Here is a 21,022-nt window from a genome sequence, read left to right on the forward strand (position 1 = left end):
AGAAACACTTAAAACATTTAAATTAAACAACAGATACACTCAACGTCCCTGACAGACACAGGCACAAAGTGCACAGCCTGCCTCTCATAATTACGTACTGTACACACACAGTGCATCTCTCAAAGACACACACACACGCAGCTCTTCTCTAACATATACTGTACATGCACAATGTGTCCCTCACAGACACACCATGCCTCTCACAAATACATACACACACAGCTCGTCTCTCGCAGACACACACACAGCTCATCTCTCGCAGACACACACAGCCCGTCTCTCTCAGACACACACACAGCTTGTCTCTCGCAGACACACACGGCTTGCCTCTCACAGACACACACACAGCTCATCTCTCACAGACATACATACCCAGCTCGCCTCTCGCGAACACACACAGCTCGCCTCCCTCAGACACACACAGCTCATCTCTCGCAGACACACACACAGCCCGTCTCTTGCAGACACACACACAGCCCGTTTCTCTCAGACACACACACAGCTGGTCTCTCGCAGACACACACAGCTTGCCTCTCACAGACACACACACAGCTCGTCTCTCACAGACACACACACCCAGCTCGCCTCTCGCAAACACACACAGCTCACCTCTCGCAGACACACACACAGCTCGTCTCTCTCAGCCACACACAGCTCATCTCTGGCAGACACACACACAGCCCATCTCTCGCAGACACACACACAGCTTATCTCTCGCAGACACACACACAGCCCGTCTCTCCCAGACACACACACAGCTCGTCTCTCTTAGACACACACACCCAGCTCGCCTCTCGTGAACACACACGGCTTGCCTCTGACAGACACACACACAGCTTGTCTCTCACTGATACATATCACGTCTCTCACAGACACGCACAAATATCCTAGATGGGTCAATCTCCTCTCATTTTTTCTAGGTAGGAAAACAAAATTCCTGCTCATTTATGCTACAGTAGAGCGGTTACATCTTTGCAGTCATCAGCAAATGCATAAAAATAGGTACTATCCCACTTAACACAAGTCGTTATTATGAATAAAATTTAAATGGAATAAAAATAAAAAAGTAAATTTCTCACCTGAGAAGATTCGATAAAAGATTAATCTCGGAAATGCTTTACGAGAACCCAGCTTGTACGAGTGAAAACCTGCTTGTTAAATGAAAAAACTACATCTCGTATAAACAAAAGCGAATCATGTAGTGGCTGCTCGTATAGCAAGGGATTACTGTATTCCTATTTATAATAGAAAACTGAAGTACATGATTTATGTTCTCTCATGTTCTTTAGTTATTTGTTGTATTAGGTACAGTATACATACAGTATGGTGTATATATGGTACAGAAGAGTCTTTTCACAGTATACAGTACGTATTTTTCAGGAATGTATTCCACATGAACGTGAATAAGGAGAAATAAGTGTACATTAAAACCAAAAGATGACCAATAGTATAATTGACCTAGAAAGCCCCCTCTAATGTTCCAGTTCATGATGTACAGGCTCAAAACTTGGCTGGGATGCACAGATCAGGGTTATTTCAATATGTTGTGGGAGGGACAAGGTTCACAGGAATCTTTCCAGACAGTTACCCTGTCTGGCAGTGCACAGGTCTAGCTATTGAAATCCCCACAGCAGGGCATTTCCCTGGACTGGTAAAGAAATGAATCCCTGTTTGGAGGGTTTGGAAGTATTCCTTGTTATAGTGTGAGGATTCAGAGGAGCAGTGTACAGTAGATGCACACAGGTATATGTCATTGTCACACGGGCCTGGGCTCCTATTAATTTCCAACTGTCTGTGTGGCTGGCCTTGTTTGGCTGGGCTGATGTAGCTGGTGAGGTCTCCTCTGTACCACATTATAATCCCCCCTGAATCCCTGCTATGCCTGACAATTGAAATTCCAGGGAGGGCGCTCAGATCTCCTTGTAGCCTGCGGGGCAATATGTGGGCGTATCCACATGGCCCCACAATTGCAGTAAGATTATTTGCATTTTTGATAAACTCTAGGTCTGTGTTCTGTTGCCTGAAACAGCAGAGATCAGAACATGGATGCTCCACCGGGAGATTAAAAGAGATCTCAGCTGGAGTGATCAGTTCTGATATTAAACTAATATTATTTATTCAAAACAAAATACATCTGTACATACAAATGACCAATTTTTATACTATACAATGTATAAATAACTTGTCTTTAAACTGTAGGAGCACCCAGAGGAAACCCGCACAAACAGCAATTCTTTCCACTGTCTGGCCTGGCTTTGTACCATGTCATTATAATACTGTAATAGGATGTAATTTTTGACACAAAGCACAAAAATAGTCGACATACTTGTATAGCATTATCTACATACATTTTGTGTGTATGCAAGACTTGCAAAAGTATTCAATGATGTCCGATTTTGTTGAATTACCAGTTTTGGACATTTATGGGTGAGAGACTTTACACTTAACATATCAGCAAAAGTGAAAAAGTTGATTGTATTCACCCCAGACCCCAGGAGTCAAGACTTGTAAGAAGTACCTTTGGCAGCAATTACAGCTGTGAGTCTTGTTGGATAAGTCTTTAAGAGCTCTGCACACCAGGCTAGTTCACCTGTCACTCATTCTTCATTGCCAACTTGCTGAAGCTCGGCCAGATTGGTTGGGGATTGTTGATGGACAGCAATTCTCAAGTCTTTCCATAGATTTTCTCTTGGATTTGCCATAACGCTGACTGGGCCACTCAGTGACATTCACTTTCTTCTCGTTAAAACAATCCAGTGTAGCTTTGACCTTGTACTTTGTGTCATCATCCTGCTGAGCGGTGAACTTCCATTCCAGTTTTAAAGCGGACTGAAGCAGGTGTATTCTGAAATGTTGACAAGTGTTAATAAATTATTTTGGAATATGGAATGTGTATGCCCAGTTGATTTTGCTACATTTCCACTCAAAGGATTTACCTGTTCCATCCATTTTCTCCCCAACTTTGTCCAGATTTCTGGGTCTTGCTGAAGAAAAGCATTCTCATAACATAATTCAACATGCTTGATTATAGGAATCATTATGCTTGATTAGAGGAATAGTGCTGACTGGATTATGTGCTGTGTTGTTGGGTTTGTGTTGTGCTCCTGCTAATGAACCTATTTACAGCGTCATCAGCATCTGGTGAAACAGAATCTGTAATTTTTTTGGTTTTCCTTGGTAGAACCTGTCAATACACAAGTTTTGTATATCATTATTTTGCTGTGGAAGGGTTGGGGGGGGGGGGGGGGGGGTCGGGATCTGTGCGTCTTAATTAAGTAATAAATTCCTGGATCTTAGGCCATGCAACTCTGCACTGAATTTCCTTGATATCAAGCAGCTGGATGTGCTGGGCCCAATTGCATAGATAAAGGTCTCTAACCTCCATCTGCTTACCAACAGCCACTCTCAGTATGTACTGTATGTGTCTTCAACTAGCCTTGTACTGCAAATGATGGGTGAGGCTGACCACAGGTAACCTTGGCCCTAAATAGTTTCTTTTATAAACTCACATGTAGAGACTCATAAGTGTCTGTATTTTGACACAAAGTCTCTTTCAGTGTGTGCACATAACCCCACAGTCTGTCTCTGTCAAAGACGCACACATACTGAATTATAACGTCTCTCCACACACAGACACCGGTTCTTCTGCTCTCTACCTGCTGATATCTTGCTGCATATGGTAGGAGGGAGGGAATGTGTGTGACAGAGGGTTAAGAGAGATGCAGACAGGTGGACATGAAATTAAGATTTCAGATGATCACACTAGGCAAGGCAAGAAAAACAAACACTTGACAGAGCTCAGACTTGACATGAGACATGGTGGATGAGCTAGGTCAGTCATGTTTGGACCCCTGTCCTATCTGACTTGCACTCTAACATGAGATCTTAATCACTGTGGCAATCTGATTCTGTCATTGAACTTTTTTGACCTTTTTGTCACCTGATTTTCAGCTTCAGGGTAAATTCAATCTTTAATTCAATCTCTGCTGCTGGTTTGTTGTTGAAAGAATGTTTGCACTCTGAACTCTGGCCCTTCCCTTCTCAAGTTGCTTATTAAGAGGTTGCTTTTTATTTCTGTCTAAACGAGACTGCTTAACAATGGACAGACACTGGTGGGAATGCTGCTGTATCAAACTCTCCCAATCATTTGCACTTCATACTTTTGATTGTGGACAGGTGTGACCTCCAGAAATTGGTTCAGGGTAGAGACATATTACTAACACTACGCAACTTCTTAATCACTAAGAAAAGGTCGTAATCAACTAGCGATCAATTTGCATGATTAAAATAATTTCCTCCAGGGTTAGGCTTGCCAGGATAGGCTTTGACTCCTTTGCAACCCTGAAGTGGAAGAAGCAGTTAGAAAATGGATGGATGGATGGATGGAAGGAAGATAAATTAGTTTATTTGGCACAAGAACCAAAAGGCAGTGGAGTGCTCAAGAACCACTGTTCTGCTGTTCTCCCGGATGAGTATCTTGGAGCAAACCTGCTGCACTGTGTTCAAAACTTAAGCTTGTTAGGCCTGGAAGAGAGAGTGTCACCAGGAATGACTATCTCAGGTTGATGAAAACGTAAGCTGTTTGGTTGGTCAGTGTTAAATGAGACTGCATCTTGTAGGAAGAATTTAAAGAAGCAGATTTCACCTTCTGAAGGTAGAAGTGGTTTCATCCTGACTGGTTTTCCATTTTGCTTTGCAAGTCTTCAAGTGTGTAAGGGGATCTTGTAGTTATATCTTTTTGTGCAAAGGAAAAACATTTTTTGCAGCCCATCTTTGCTGGATTAAAGCACCACTTTCCATCAGGAATGTTTTGATTAAAGAAGAAATGTACGAACGCTCCAGCAGGCTCTTATTTTGTGTCCCCTGATCAGGGAGATGACAAACAGGTGGTTAGGAAAAAGAAATTGAGATACTCTGATTTCCAGGACAGGAAGACCTTGCCAGGAGCATTTGAAGAGACAGGGTGGATCTGTGAGATTTCAGTGACTCTCTGTCACCTTCACACAATCAAGCACCTTTTTCAGGTGGCTTCAAAGCAGTGAAAACATTTATTTCAGTCAATTAGGCAAATCTGATCTCTCTCTGAGCCGCACGTTTCAAGGTCATTTCTCTGTGTTGAGATTTTAGACCTAGCTGACAATCCTGAAAAATAGAATCTACTTTTTTTTATTATGGGGATAAATGGAAAAAAAATTGTTAGGAATTCAGATATTTGCCATTTTGTTTCTCCCCTGTCCACAAATATGAGCATGAGAATATCTATGAAGAGCTGTTTTTTTTGCAACTGAACAATTTCACTGTCCTCCTCAGGCTGAGAAAGAATCTGAATAAGCCTTCAGTATTAACTGGTTTAGCCAGTGCTTGAACTGGGCCAGTACTGTCTGAGTACCGGCACTTCTTGTTGAGCCTCAGCACTTTTAGTGGAACTAAACAAATTCCTTAATAACTTCGCTGTTTGCCATTTCAATCAAGTGAGATTCAAAACGTGCCTGATTATAATCCCTACTCCTGAATGCTATAACATGAGAGTGCTTTTTAATCCTGTTCGTGAATATCTTCAGGTGAGATCATGAAAAACAAAAACTTTCTTAAACTTTTCCCAGCAAATTGTTTTGTCATTTGCAAGACAGATTTTGAGTTGTTCTCTGACAGAGGACCGGAATCGCATTTTCCCTAATTTGTAAGGATAAAACCAAAATGAAGTGAGGCATATTTCTATGTTTGCAGTCTGTCACCAAAGACAGGGCTTCTCAGTTGTGTTATTTTTAACTAGCGTCACATGAAAAACCAAATCCTATTTCCATCAAATATTTGCCAACGTTAAGTACTTTTTTTTTTGCCAGGGAAAAGGGGACTGACACTTTTTTCCACTTCAAGCACTTGGTTTAGCCCAGGTTGATGAAAAACTAGGCTGACAGAGTTCAGAGTTTGGCTAATAACAGTGGTTAAGGTTAAAGACTGACCAGGTATACAGAGCGGTGACATTTTCTGCAGAAATGAATTCAATCATACATAACCTGTATTCATTAGCTACATAAACCATTTGTTCTCAGTGGGGTTATCTGTCCCCTGTGTATACGTACAGTAACAAGGCTCCTGCACTGAGACAGACACAGAAGTGATGTCACCCCAGTCTGAAGTCTAGACAACTGAAGTCTAGACAACTCTTCTGTGGCAGAGGACCTAGCGAGTTCTCCATTCTCTAGGGAGTGGTGCTGTGCATGCTGGGAGCCCACAAATGTCCGAGATGGAATCCCACCAAAGCCCAGGAGAGCTGAACTTGTTACATACAGGTATATGCACAGTTCTGAACAGAAAGTTGAGTTATGCACAGTTGTGATTGTGTTTAAAATACAGGAATACCCTCTAAACATTTAAGTGAGGCTTGTAACTTATATTGTGATATACAAAGGTGCCTATAAAGTTAGCTGTTCTATTCAAATGCCTGTATCATGAGAACTGTGCAGTAAAGATGTTTAACAGGCATTCATAAGGCATCATGTCCAAGCCTTGCTCATGGACAGCAATAGTGGACACTGTGTGCAGCCAGTTATTGTACTGTATCACCCAGTCATGGCCAGTGCACAGAAATCATTACATATCGTATTACAAATTCCTTTTGCTTTTGTGATTGAATACAAAACTAATGGGCACAAAACAACAGGAGTTGCACAACATTAATAAAACACAGTTCTTTTAATTACACTCCCACCCTGCCCGATACCACACAATCACTTCCTTTTGCAAAAGTTTTCAGAAGTCTGCGAACTTGCTTCTTCTGCTGACAGGTGCAGAACCAGTCCCAGTCGTTTTCAGCCTGAATGTTCTCATCAAAGCTCTTTCCTAAGAGTAATTGTGCCATTGGTGAATTAGCATCATCAATTGCCACCATTTCTCAGTTCTCCTCTCTCACCCTCAAACGGATCTCTCCTGTTTCCCAGGTAACAGCTGTTTACATGGCTAAGGGTGTCAGCACAGGCATCTCACTGACAGCTCAGATAGGTGGTTATCACCATTTGTTAAAACTGCTTGGCAAGGACAGGAAGGAGATCGCCCCAGGGTGTGTAACTGAGCACACTCACGTTTTTTGTGGCGGAGCGGTGGCTCTGTGGCTAAGGATCTGCACCTGTGACCAGAAGGTTGCCGGTTCAAATCCCGCGGCTGGCAGAGGAATCCTACTCCGTTGGGCCCCTGAGCAAGGCCCTTAACCCTAACTGCTCCAGGGGCGCCGTACAATGGCTGACCCTGTGCTCTGACCCCAAGCTTCTCTCCCTGTCTGTGTCTCCATGGAGAAAAGCTGGGGTATGCGAAAAGATGAATTCCTAATGCAAGAAATTGTATAGGGCTAATAAAGAAACAGTATTAATAGCTGGAGGAACAACAAAATACACTGTAGTTTTCATATTTCTGACAAAGAAAAGAAAAAGATGCAATATTTCTGTTTTAATTTTAAATCCAACTTCCAATTAACTGTAGTAGAATTTTAGTAGAAAAGTGGTGGGGAGCCACAACAGTGCTCCCTATTGACTGGCCACCCATGAGTCATCTGGTTCATTTGAGTTAATATAGCACCCTCTAGCATGCACAGTCATTATTCATGGGAATACATTCCAGTTGGCTCAATTTTTTGTGTATAAAATAGCAGGCATCCCAAGTCTCCCAGAAGTTCTGGGAGTCTCCTGGAAATCAGCATCTCCACCTTGACTCCAACAAGTGATCCATAATCTCCCAGAAATTGCCCTCCGCTCACACATCTTTCTGTTGGCGACACCAACTGTCCAAAAAATCATCAACAAATTATTTAATTATATAATATGACCTTGAGCCATCTGAGAATATGCTCAAATCTGCTAAACAAGCTGCATCTCTGTACAGTGAAATATAGATGTTTGAATTGGCCAGCTATCTTTGTCTTCTGTAGCGGCACATCCCAATCTTGCTTTTCTGGATCGTTGTGCCTTCTGATTTTTGTTAGACAAAGGTCTCGCTCACTTCATTACTAAATTGATCTAGCGATTGGTTTAATTAAGCCTTTTTTCAATAGCTTTCATGATTTAGCAAGGTTGATTTCATGTAATCAAAAAAAAAGTTTGGAAATTGGAACAGTTTAGGGGCTGCAGATAATCAAAAAGTCTAATTAAGCCAATTACCTGTTCAATTAAGTAATTAAGAGCTTAGATGGAAAGAAAATGAGAATGCACTAGGCTCCCAGCAAACCAAATTAGAGCCTGTTAGTTTTTATATATCAATCAGTCTTCCTTATTAGTGTTTTTTTTATCTATAGTGCTTTTGTATACTGTATATACTGTACTATATGAGTGTGAATGTAAAGCTGGCTTGTTGCCTGACTGAATTAAATACCTATATTTCCCAACCAGGTCTGTAGAATGACAGGGATTCTTATTAAAGTAAGGTACCCATTTTCTAAGAAATCAACATGTTTCAGTATCCAAACCCATGGAAAATAACAAGGGAGTGGAATCCTGTGAAAATCTATATTTCCAAATGAAAACAAATGGAGTTTGGGATTCCAGGAGGCAAGTGAGAGCATCGCTAACGTCCAAACCTTTTAAGGGCATTTTGTGTCTTCCCTGTGTCTAAATTACCTGCCATATGCGAGTTACGACCAGGCTACAAAATGTTCAGTTCAGTGGATCACCTGCAGAGTTTGTTTCATTCTCTGTGAAGAAAGATTTAGCACCCATCATTATAATGGTCTAAATTGTATTAGACTTAAAAAAAACTGCCTTGTGAAGGTAGAGGTATGTCACAGTTGCTGGCATCCCTAACCTATTGTGTCATATTGTTTCTGATAGCCTTTAATGCTTACAGGTAGGGGGACAGTCTATGAAAATCTATCCTTGCACAAAAATCTGTACTACTGTATATACAAGCAATTCTTCAATTTTATACATGTCTGCTTTAAGCTGATTTTTATGTAGCACTTATTTGTTGTGCAAATCTGCAGGCAGTTTCTCAGTAATGATGTATTGCATTTACAATTAGGCCTAGTATATTACACTGGAGCAAAAACTGGTGTCACAATGGTACAATGGTTAGCTTTACTGCTTTGCAGTGCTGGGGCCCTGTGTTCAATTTCAGGTGCTATGCACAGTACATGGACTTTGTATGTTCTCCCTGTGTGTGGTTTCCTCTGATTGCTCCAGTTTCCCACAGTCCAAAGACATGCCGTTAGGTAAATTTGCTTCTAGGAAAATTGGCCCTGGTGTGAGCCTTTGTGTACCCTGCCATGGACTGGCATTCCGTCCAGGGTGTATCCTGCCTTGCATCCATTGTTTGCCAGGATATTCCAGTTCTGTGGCTCTGAACTGGATAAGGTGGTTAGTGGATGGATGTGTGGATAACACAGGCTCAAAATTTAAGAATAAATGAAGAAATACTGCTAGGTAAATAACCTAATGAGCTGTTGGACTTTTGCAATGCTGTTCAGTGGGAAACTGCTTTGTAGAAAAGAAAATCTAGACAGAAATGCTAGATGATATAAAAGTTGACAGGCAGAGCAGAAAGGCTTGCAGGAATTGTGTAGCTTAATATAATCGGTGTAACATTTTATACTCACTGGACAGGAGCTTACTATCTTTCAGTGCTCGGGATTTTAGTGGCAGTATTTACAGTATTAGGTGTCGTCGGTGAATGGCTGGCAAAGCCATGAAGTGAATGATGAAAATTGTCCTTTCAGGTTAGAGCTAGGAAAGGATTTTGACCTGGCAAATCCTGTGTGCTGGTAATATTCACAAATTCATTAAAAATTGTTTAGCTAATAATTCTTACGTAAAAAGACATATTACAGGAGAAAACAAACGTTGCTTTGCAGGGCACAACCTATTATTAAAAAGTGATTCACTTTGCACTCTATATATCTAAAGGGAACACCTGTCAAGGCTATGATGTGTATAAGAGCAAGCAGGCAGTATGAATTATGGGAATGGGAATATTATTTAGCTCTTACCTTATTACGTTGCATCAGCGAGGCATATCTCATCTATCTATTTATCAGTCTATTCATTTATATTTTTATAGAGTAAACATTAGTGCCAGCTGCTGCCTTGTATGTTGTTTTTTTTTAAAGCAGTAGGACAAAAAAATGAATGGTAACTCCAGAATTCCAATGATAAGAGACAGTACTCCAGTGCTGTTGTGCTGACAAGCTGAAGAAAAACAATGTCACCTTGTTGCCTTTGGGATTTCTTGACATATCTTCTCTCTTTCTTTCCTTGGCAGATGCAACAATCGGACACAGTGTGTGGTAGTAGCGGGTTCCGATGTGTTCCCAGATCCCTGTCCGGGCACCTACAAGTACCTGGAGATCCAGTACGAGTGCGTCCCCTACAGTGAGTACCCCCCAAACACCCCTGCCACCCAGCCCGCAGGCAGCCACTGAGTCTGTCAGGCCTCCAGCGGACTCACTCACGCACACATCATCACGCACACACACACTCTCTCTCACACGATGCTTCTTAACCCTGTTTTTTATCAACAGTGCAGAGTTCCGGAGCTTTACAAGATTTTCACAAAGGGGTGAACACCAGCTCTGGCCCGTTTCCGGCCAGGAGGAGCTAAAATGCTAACCCATCTCCCCTGATCTGCATGCTATTCAAATTGCTGCCTGTGCTACACACTTTGGGTTGCGATCCAAAGCAGGGATCTTAAGTGAGGGTCGGTTTTGTTAGGACACCAATGTTGGCATCTCTGTGGCATTTTTACAGGAGTTTCCAGGAGTAACATTTTATTAAAATTTCTGGTGTGCATTTTCAAGATTGCAATCTATGCCTGGTAGAGAATCACTAGCAGAGCAGTAGGTAGTGCTGAATTCACTTCTGATATCCCAAAGCCATGGAAAGTGGAAGGAGGAAGCAAATTGGTATCTCAACCCCTGACGGTTATTGTATAACATCATTACATGTCTCCATGCCATTTCCTTTCATTGTCCTTGGAGGAATGGTTTCACACTGGAGTAGCTGGTTTGCATGGTAACTAAAAGTCTACACAGAGGTGCCAACTTGCCAAAAGCAGTTACAATACAAACCACAGAGACAGCAAAGAGAAATATCAGGACACCCTTTAATCTGTTTTCAAAATCAGGTCAGCAATGTTCATTGCAAAATATTTATGTTGGTGGAAGGGTGACCTTTTCCACTTTGAATGTACAAAGATGTTCAGGGATGAATTTGGCTAAGTGCTGTTTTTTTTTTCTGAGCATCACCACAAATATCCAAGTGAAAGCACGCAGGGAAGAGTATGAAAAGAAGGACTGAGCTTGAAAGCATGAAGTAAAAATAAGACCGGTGATGCGTGATTGTCTCCCTGTTGCTAGGGTTTGATTAGGAAACATGTCTGGCTGTGATGTGCTCACTGCAAGTAATGTGGCCTCATCTGGAGCCCCATGTTGCAATGGAATCATCACATTACAGTAGGAGATTTCAGCACGGGTCACAGCATAGTGAGTCACGACTGGAAAACCAACAGGACTCAAACATGACATGACCATGTCGAATGTGAATAGATGAAAAATAAGTTCAGTGATATGGCCAAGGTTTTCAAAATCTGACATCAGCCCAGTAGCTCCACAGTGGCTTGGCCATTAAAGGTGCTTGTTCAGAGCGCATGTTGAGATCTACTGTATGGTCCTGACATTACATGTTCGAACCGGGAACTCTCCAAAAGGCAGTGTGGATGTCATTTGGCCAGGTTCCTCTCAACTCTTAGTGCAACAGCATCTCCTAGGAACGTCCCAGGCACCTGTCAGCATGCAGTGATGTCAGGAGAGACCTTCTGCTCTTCCAATCAGTGTTAACTCTCCTCTTTGGTGCTGTGAATGTGGCAGTATGTGACAGAGGAGCACGTCATCTGGACCTTCTTGGGTTCAGTCTTTTTCAGATTTCCAAATGTGGTGGGTACATCATCATCATAATCATGATCAGAAGAATAATAAACTGTGGTTCAGTGTTTTAAGGAAACAGTGTCTGGATATTCTTGAACTTGGAGAGCAGAGTCAGAAAAATCTCAATAGAAAATACAGCTCACCTCAGATTAGTTCTTTTCCTCAAGAGGTTGTTGGTGTGTGGAGCAAAGGTTTCACACAATGGATGCTGAGTCATGGAGGGAGGATCATTAAAGAAGAATCCTGATGGGGCCCTGGGAATAATGAGCTAATCTGGAAGGTAAAGACACTGAGCAAGCTCCTCTTATCTGTAGTCTTTCTAGGAGCCTTTTCTTCTGTCCTTAAAGAACCAGGGGACCAATCAAAGAGAAAATCTGAGTGAATTCCAGTGATCCCTCATTAGTGCAGTAAAGAGCAAATGATTTATGCTGAGGGCAGGCAAAAGGGGACATTTTGGGGTCTTTGTTTCTCTACAAACCCTATTACAAGTGCTCTCATTTGACTCTCAGATTTAATTTCTGCACAGATTGGAGGTTGTTGTGATGACTAGTAACTCTCCCAGGAGAAGTAAAGATGGAGCCTTAACAATGGGGCATTTAGGGAGACACACTACGTGAGAGCGCATGTAAAATTCTGCCGTGGCACGGAGGAAAGGTATCCTTTTGCTTTCCAATTACAAAAACTAATTTTGAAATGTGACTAAATTCTGGCTCAGCAGCTCCTCTGCTTCATTGAGAGTTAGGTTTTAAGGTGCTGTTTACTCCATTACAGTCTGATTCAGTCTGACACATCACCTTGTGAACCTGGCCTACTTCAGATTAAAAATGACCCAGTCTGTCAGGAGAAAAGAGAACAGGAGTAGTGCCTGACGTGGCTTTGAATTAGAGACCAATGCTGTTCTGTCCTGCACTCCTGCAGTGAAAGAACTGTAGGTCTTCTAGCTTCCATTACAGCAGAGCTCTCAATTACTTTGTTTTCTTTCCCTGTCATAATGTCACTGTTAGTCACTCTTCTGTGGACCATGTATTCTGAAAGATTTTTTCCACATATGAGGAAAGAAGTTTTACTTTTAAAAGTATTTTGTTTTTCACCATAGTGGCTTCATAGATTTGTTATGGTTTGCTATTGCTTTTACTATGCTTTACTATTCTGAACTAGGGGAATAATATGGTGTGGTAGATCAAAATGTGGGAAAACCATAGGGACCTACAGTATAGCTCACCTATGATAATACAACATTAAAACTGTAAAAACATTACAGTAAATTTCTAACAGTCAATTTTCATACTGGTGTAGTCTTCCTATGCCCCAGCCACAGTTTATAGTACATGATCACCTTGAGGATTAATGAACACAAAGTCCTTTTCCTGGTCTGTAATGTGCAGCACATTTCGGAAGAAGCGGAGCAATTTCTGTGGAAATGCCATGAAATGTAAAATTGCTCTTTTGAAGCTCTAACAATAACGCAGCCAGTTAGCAAAGGCTTGGAGGCCGTAGCGGAATCTCATCCCACTCTGGATCCGGAGCAGGTCTGTGGAAGAGCATAGGCAGAGTCTTCTGTCTTGTGGCGGCATCCCTGCATTTATCTTGGTGGCGTCTGCTGCGAATCTCCTGGTTTCCGTTAAAGGCGGGATTCTCTCGGGGGCTCTGTGTGCTATAAAAGACAACAGAACACATTACCCTTGCTGCGCGTGCAGATGCAGATTAGCCAGAACGCGCTGCACAGAATGCCATGCTGGTAAATAGTTAATGGCTGGAGCACTAGGAAGTCTAGACATGTATGTAGAGGGAAAGGTGATTTCAAGAAAAGGGAGTTGGAACTTCCTTTTGTTTTTTATTTAGAATTGGGAGCTCTGTTTTCCGTTTTCTGTGCAGCTGTTTGGAATTGCCCGCTCTCGTGAGATGATCTTTGATGATCGGGAGTGACGCATGCACAGCCTTTGTAAGGCAGACACCGCTGACGGTAAATAGATGGTAAATCCATAAATAGATCTTGTGCCCGTTTGCTTTGTGCATTCTCCTCTTCGTCTGGGTGTTAGGTCTCGCAGAGTAACGTGAGATGTCACTCCCCCTGGTTAGCAAAAAATGTTCAAATTTCCCTGGGTGCAACACCCAAACGAGCCTGCTCATCATGAGCTAATTAAAGGATTAATTTATCTAGGACTCCAAGTGAACCCTCTGCCAGATGGGGCAGTCAGATGGTCCATTTTACTTTAAAGTTGCCTCTTCCTAGTGCCATATTTGTAACCTCAGCCTGTCGTCCAATAGCAGTTTATAAACACATGGCAATCTGGACGGGACTAGAGATTAAAAAGACTTCTGCACTGACCAGCGCTGTTTTCCTCAATCTACTCCTCCCTTCTTCTTTGTGGCCTCTCTGAAGATGTACTTTTCTTGCTTGTTAAACTAATGTCAGGATTTTTAGCGAGGTAATGAGCTATGCTTTTGTCTTTAAATATTAAAGCCTTTGCCCTGCAGGGAAGCACATCTCTGTTTTACATCCTTTTAAATACAGTTGGGGGTTTAGAATCCATTCCAAATATACAGAAATGAACAGAATATGTGTAAGGGGTACAAATTCTTTAGTGTGTGATTTGGTTAAGGATGAAGCTTTAAGAAGTGATTACAGTCAAAAAACATACTGGAAGGTTAACTGGCTTCTGCAAAAACTGTGAGTGTCTGCATGTCAGTGTGTCTACCCTCCGATAGACTGGTGTCCCATCCAAGGTGTATCCTGCCTTGCACCTGTTGCTTGCTGGGATAGTTTCCGGCTCACTAGCAACCTTGTATTGGATAAAGTGGTTAGAAAATGGAGATGGATGTACATTTTAATCTAATTGCAAGATGCCATCTTGTTAGGTTAGGTTTTGCATCATGGAAACCATTGAATTAGCACTGGCACAGAGTGTTAGTTACAACCAAGGGACCTACTGTATACATCTCTGGGTAGGGATAGGGACAGTACTAGGTCAGATGTAGCCTGACACTCTGGTGAAAGAGGTATGCTACATTTTGCAGTCCTATAATTTAATTTTTACAGTATAAAAACCAACAAATGTTTGTTACTCAATGAGAAGGAGGTGTTTGCAGCTCGCATGAACTCATGGCCTGTCAATACTCCAGCAGACAAGAAAACAACATGTCACACTAGAAAAGTGCAACAGATCCACTTCTTTAGTCAAAGTGTTGAGGGACTTAGTGTTAGCAACTATCAAAGGGGCCTGATGAGCTGAGTGGCTTCCTCTCCTTTGTAAGCTCTTTTCAGTTATTCTGTTGACTACACCGCCAGGGTGATGCTCCTTCACAATCCCTGTCTTGGTGCTGTGTGCTCTTTTTTGCCCTGGCGATCTGCCCATTAACATGCCTAACAGCTGTTTATGGTAGTGGGGGAGATGTGAGGAAGCAGGTGTCCCAGCGAGGCTGTCACCCTTTGTTAATATATCTGTCAGTAGTGATAGTGGCAATTAGAGGAGATGTGTGTCAGCCCCACTATTCTGGTTCCCCAGCTGAAGAGCCATGACACTCCTTAATCCCTTGTACTTCACAGGGAAACCTCAGGACTTCCTCGCTGTGAGCTCCTGTTGTGGTTTCTACCTGTCCTCTGTAAATATCCTAGCTTTCAGAATTCTTTCATATGCCTGTAGCCTTTAGCCACTCTGGCCTGAAAGCACTGTGCTTCACCATGGTAAAAGCTCCTGAGGGTTGCACAGGGCTGATGTTTGCTATAGTAAAGCCTGATATACTATATCAAGAGTAAGTTAAAGGAGAACACAGTGATTTCAAGGTTAGTTGTAGAAGACCCTTGTGCAAGATTTTCAAAATCACCAGGGCCAATTTTCCCAGAAGCCAATTAACATACCAGCATGTCTTTGGACTGTGGGAGGAAACTGGAGCACCCAGAGGAAACTCACACAAACATGGGAAGAACATAACAAATCCACCACAGGAAGTGAACCCAGGGCCCCAGCTCTGTAAGACAGCTATGCTAACTGTGCCACCCCCATAGTATATATATTGTATTCTATATAGCCATATTATACCGTAATATACAGAGTGTAATAATTCATACAGTGTTGTTGAAGCTATTTAAGTATTAAGTATACCAGCATTTTTTTCATAGTTAACATTCTGGTTGAAGATTTACATTTAAGTGAAGTCTTTCTCACTCAGTTTTGAAGATTCTATCTATGGTTTTTTGATCCAAAGCACGTGCATCTCACCTGATTTAATCAGAATTTCAGCTAATGTTTCTAATGATACTAGGCAGAATCACCACTTGTATTTAGTATTTTTTTACATGAACAGTTCTCGTCTCTAATGCAGTACTTTAAATGTTAACCTGTCAGCCCCCTGCAATGTACAGTATTTCCCTGGCTTAAGAGGTTTCCTTTTTTCTCCTCCCGGTGGCCAGTGCAAAGATTTACTTTTCTCTCTGTTGAGCTAAGACCAGGGTTTTAATTTCTAACGAGCTGCGTCCTTGCCATTAAATATTGAAGCCTTTGTGCTGATGTAAAAAGTGCCTCCTACGTTTCACATCTCTTTACATATGGGAGCCTCTTAATGTAGACACTTAAAAGCACACGCAAACAAAAAAACAGTACAGGACTGGTTTGTTCTGTGATCATTAAAATGGATTTGTCACTCTGTCTATCACAGGGCTCTGAAACCTACAACCACCCCCTGCAAGCAGTCCTGTTATTCTTAATTGAGACAAATATATTATTGACACACTAATGCTTTCTCTGTGGCGTCCACTGCTGCACTTACAGTATAGCTATGTTTTAATAGACGTGTACATAGAATACAGATCAGACAGAGATGAATGAAGGCCTTTCCAATCCATTTTCATTCCAGATAAATGCTCTCTTTTACTTAAACCCTTCCATCCATCCATTTTCTATCAACTTCTGCCAGTTCAGTGTTGCGTGGGAGCAAAAATCCCAGCAAGTAATGGTAACAAGGCAGGGTACACCCTGAGATGGACACACCAGAGCCAATTTACCCAGAAGCCACATCACCTACCAGTATGTCTTTGACTGTGGGAGGAAACCAGAGCACAAATACAAACAGAGCATACACAGAGCATACAAACTCCACGCAGATAGCATCCCAGGGCCTCACAACACAGGGCCCCAGCGCTGTGAGATAGCAATGCTAACCACTGCGCCACTGTGTTGTACTTCAACTCTTAATTGAACTAACCATTTACTTAGTTCATCTTCACCATCTTTTGGCAGTTAAAACAGCCAGAGCTTGATGTTATTTAGAGACAGCTTGCAATCTCTGGCAATTTTTAAAAGCAGTGGAAATCAGTGCCATGGGTCATGTTGAAAGGATCACTCGTCCGACAGGGTTCTTTATAAAGGTGTAGGTTGGGTTGTGTGATCCAGATACTGTGGGTTCAAATCCATGTCAGGTCACTTGCCGACTGTGGCTGAGACTCCCCAGGCAGTGGAGGAGAGCTCTCATCTCTGCTGGGGGTCAGGCTGGGCCTGATCATTCAGGGGTTCCTGGGATCCCTGTTCTCAGTGGCCAGGGCAGGCTTGCAGTGATGTCAGCCCTGACCCTCCTGCACATCCCATGCAGTGCTTTAAATATGTCCGAAGATGGTTCAGCTGGGAGAAGGAGCTGTCTGAACATCCTCATTCACCCTCTGTGGGTTAGACATTATCGCTGTGAGCTGCGATGTAAAGACAGGTTTGGCTTTTCTGAACCGGGTGAGTGCTCGATGGACGTACATGGCAATTCTAATATTCTGTTTAACTCTATACTTGGAGGGTGTGTGGCATGTTTTATAAGGTGTAAGACATAAGAGAGTAGTTAAATTAATCCTGTGAAGCTAATAATAGCTAATAAAAGCTAATAATAATGCCAGCAGCCATATCACCCTGCAACTCACAACTGGCAACCCACTGAAGCTAAGCAGGTGTGAGCCTGGTCAGTACCTGGATGGCAGACCTCCTGGAAAAAACTAAGGTTGCTGCTGGAAGAGGTGTTAGTGGGGCCAGCAGGGGGGCGCTCACCCTGCAGTCCATGTGGGTCCTTATGCCCCAATATAGTGACAGGGACACTATACTGTAAACAGGTGCCGTCCTTCGGATGATACGTAAAATCGAGGTCCTGAATCTCTGTGTTCATTAAAAATCCCAGGGCGTTTCTCGAAAAGAGTAGGGGCGTCCTGGCCAAATTTCCCATTGGCCCTTATCAATCATGGCCTCCTAATAATCCCCATCTATGAATTGGCTTCATTTTTTCTGCTCTCCTCCCCACTAATAGCTGATGAGTGTGGTGAGTGTTCTAGCGCACTATGTCTACCGTTGCATCATCCAGGTGGATGCTGCAAATTGGTGGTGGTGGAGGGGAGTCCCCATTACCTGTAAAGCACTTTGAGTGGAGTGTCCAGAGTGATTGCACTGATCATAGTGCTCATGCATCTGCTTCCTTATCCCTGACTACCTATAGTGTGACAAAGTTGTTTTTACTGCCACACACAGAGAAGAGCATGCAAACATTAGCAGGGTCACAAACAAGAGACAGTCATTTATCCTGTTCTTCCTGCCTGATTGTTGCTACGTACATAATTGATTCCCAAATTATCTCCACCCTGTCTCTGAAGGATCATCAAGTACTTTCTTAAAGAGCTGAATGTTTCTCTTCTTACGCCACCCTGTTTTCCAGTCATCAGGAGTGCAGTTGTCCCCAGAGGTGACTTGTTCAGGAGATTCAGAAAGTCTGAAAACCTGAAAAGGTTTCAGTCAGTAGATGGTGAGCCCAGTGCTTTCTGCAAAGAAAAAGAAAATGATTGAACAAAATCGAAGGTTGATAATTGATACCTGTTACTTACTACAGTAAGTAACTACAGTAAGTTACTACAGTAACAGAGGCGGCTGTTTGACCCATTCTGTCCTGATTGTCAGTAGGTTAGTTATCCTAGAACCCCTTCAAGACTGTTGAGTGCCTCTGGTCAATCAACATCCACAATATGACTGAGCAGCTTCATCCAATTCGCCTGATCATGGGTGATACTGAGTCTATCCATCCATTTTCAGTCCTCTTTCCTGGTAAGGGTCATGGTGACAGTGAGTCACCCTGTTGAATTGCTTTTAAAGATGTTTAGTGCTTTTAAAACCATACATTCTATTTATGAACAGAAAAGTGTGAATTGTTTTCTCTGATTTAAAACATTCCATGACCTTCAAATTGAAATGCAGCCCTGTAAAAATGCCAGAGAGCCCTTTAAGTAATTCATTTAGTGCTGTTTTGAACTGTTAAGTGTATATTGAGAGTAAAGGGGAAAAATGGCTTTTGGGTTATGTGTGATGCTACAGAATCATAAAATGCAGAGAATTTGAAGTAAGTTCACAGTTAAACTAAATGTCTAAATAAAAGATGCCATCATGTTTGCTGTACAGTGGCTATCCTACACAAAATGTTACATTTGATTCTGTTATATTCAATCATAATATTGAAATAAATCTAGCATACCGTGTTCAACACAGACAAATTAGTTGGCAGAGTGGAATATGCAGTCATATAAAAAGCTTTTAGACATTCTGAACTAGAATTTGCTAGCTTTGGTGCTTTGATTTCTCAGTCTACAGTTTTAATGATCAGGGAAAGATAAACGGATCAAATGAGGTCCTTCTGCACAGCAGTGGAAATGATTGATTGGCATCATGACTGATCTTGGTGCACTTTGACACGACACACAGCAACAATGAATTTCTTTCAACTGGATCTAGAGCTGGCTAAATTCTGAGATCCACAACGTCTGAGCTCTTGATGATCTAACTGATGGCTGATGCTGCTTGGTCAAGATTTCCATTTTGTACCGGGCCCTATCCCTTGATGATTCGAAAGTTACTTAGAAAAACTTCTGTCACTCTTTACAATGGCTGCTTTCACCCAAAGCTCTTTTTTAAATTCCTCCCATTTGCTTCCAAAGGAATGCAATGTTCACGATTTCCAGGAGACGCGTTTTGATCCTTGCAGGTAGCTGCCCTGGCAGGAATTGGAGATCAGCTATATTTTTTTCCCTCTTCAGTTTCTCGTGTGTTCTGTGTCCTCTTGTGTGTGTTCTGCTATTCCCAGTTGTCCTTTCTGTTTATATTGTTCTGTGCCAGGCTGACTGACTGCTCCAATGACACAGAGCTCCCCAAGAGATGTCTGAACACTGAACAACAGGAAGTGTGTGTGAGTGGGGGGACAAAGGGAGTATTTTAGAGTTGCATAGGATGTACAAGGGTTCAGCGATACTGAATGCTCCTTGTACACTTGCTGACCAAGAATTTGAAGTCTTTTTTTAAACCAAAACACAAAGATGTCAATCCAAACAAGCATGACCTGTTACAGACCTGCTTCTTAGAAGGAACCAAATTATAGGCACGAGTGGACGGTTCTAGCTGTGAAATTACTTTGCAGTGGAGATGATGCTTAATTGAAAAGGTTGATAGCAATACCCTGTTTGTTCAGTGCCGGAGACAACGGCTTCATTTTTGCATAATATCTTGATCATCGCCCAATCCAAAAGTGTATAGCACAGGCAACACCATGTACTGACCAACCAAAAGGCGAAACAAAAAATGCCTTTTCTGAATCTGTTTTGTGCCAGCCACTCCTGTGAAAATGTTGGAAAGGTTGTTCCCTGTTGTAAAATGCATTGACCCCCTTCACTGTACAGGCTCCTGGCTAGATAGCCACTGGTTCTTAATGGATAAAGGGTTGTGGGGGAAGGTGGAATTGGGGTTTTGGGGATCACTGCATGGGGGGGCAGGGGTGGATTGAGACCTGGGGTGGACTCTCTGCTTTTTTTTCTTTAGGGGTGGGAAGGGGCCACAAGAGCGTGCCGGCCGTCGTGAGGAGATCATGTGAATGTTTAACCCCCTTTCTCCTCCGTAGACACCCTTAAACCCTTCCTGCTTCACTGCACTCTAACTTTAATTTCTTCCCCCTCTTTCTGCACTGCTCTCTCTTTCTCACTCTTCCTCTTGCTCTCTTTCCAGGTCACAGAAAGCACATGGATTCAGTGCCTTGAGATTGGCACTATAATAATGGACCCGATTCCCATAAGTATTGACACCCTGCCATTTCACATTTCAGCCTGATTTCCTTTAAGTATCT

General features: G+C 42.4%; 1 protein-coding gene across 8 annotated transcripts in view; it reads left to right on the plus strand.

Moving 5' to 3' along the window:
• Positions 1-21,022, plus strand: part of adgrl1a (adhesion G protein-coupled receptor L1a) — a 310,848-nt gene that overhangs the window by 162,493 nt on the left and 127,333 nt on the right. For all 8 annotated transcript variants that reach the window (XM_088603734.1, XM_088603728.1, XM_088603730.1 and 5 more), the window contains one exon: positions 10,243-10,352. In XM_088603734.1, the coding sequence (XP_088459860.1) occupies positions 10,243-10,352 (110 nt within the window). The remainder of the gene's footprint in view (positions 1-10,242; positions 10,353-21,022) is intronic.

This window comes from Lepisosteus platostomus, chromosome 13 (genome assembly GCF_059453375.1).
Source record: "Lepisosteus platostomus isolate fLepPlt1 chromosome 13, fLepPlt1.hap1, whole genome shotgun sequence".
In the NCBI taxonomy this organism is placed as follows: Eukaryota; Metazoa; Chordata; class Actinopteri; order Semionotiformes; family Lepisosteidae; genus Lepisosteus; species Lepisosteus platostomus.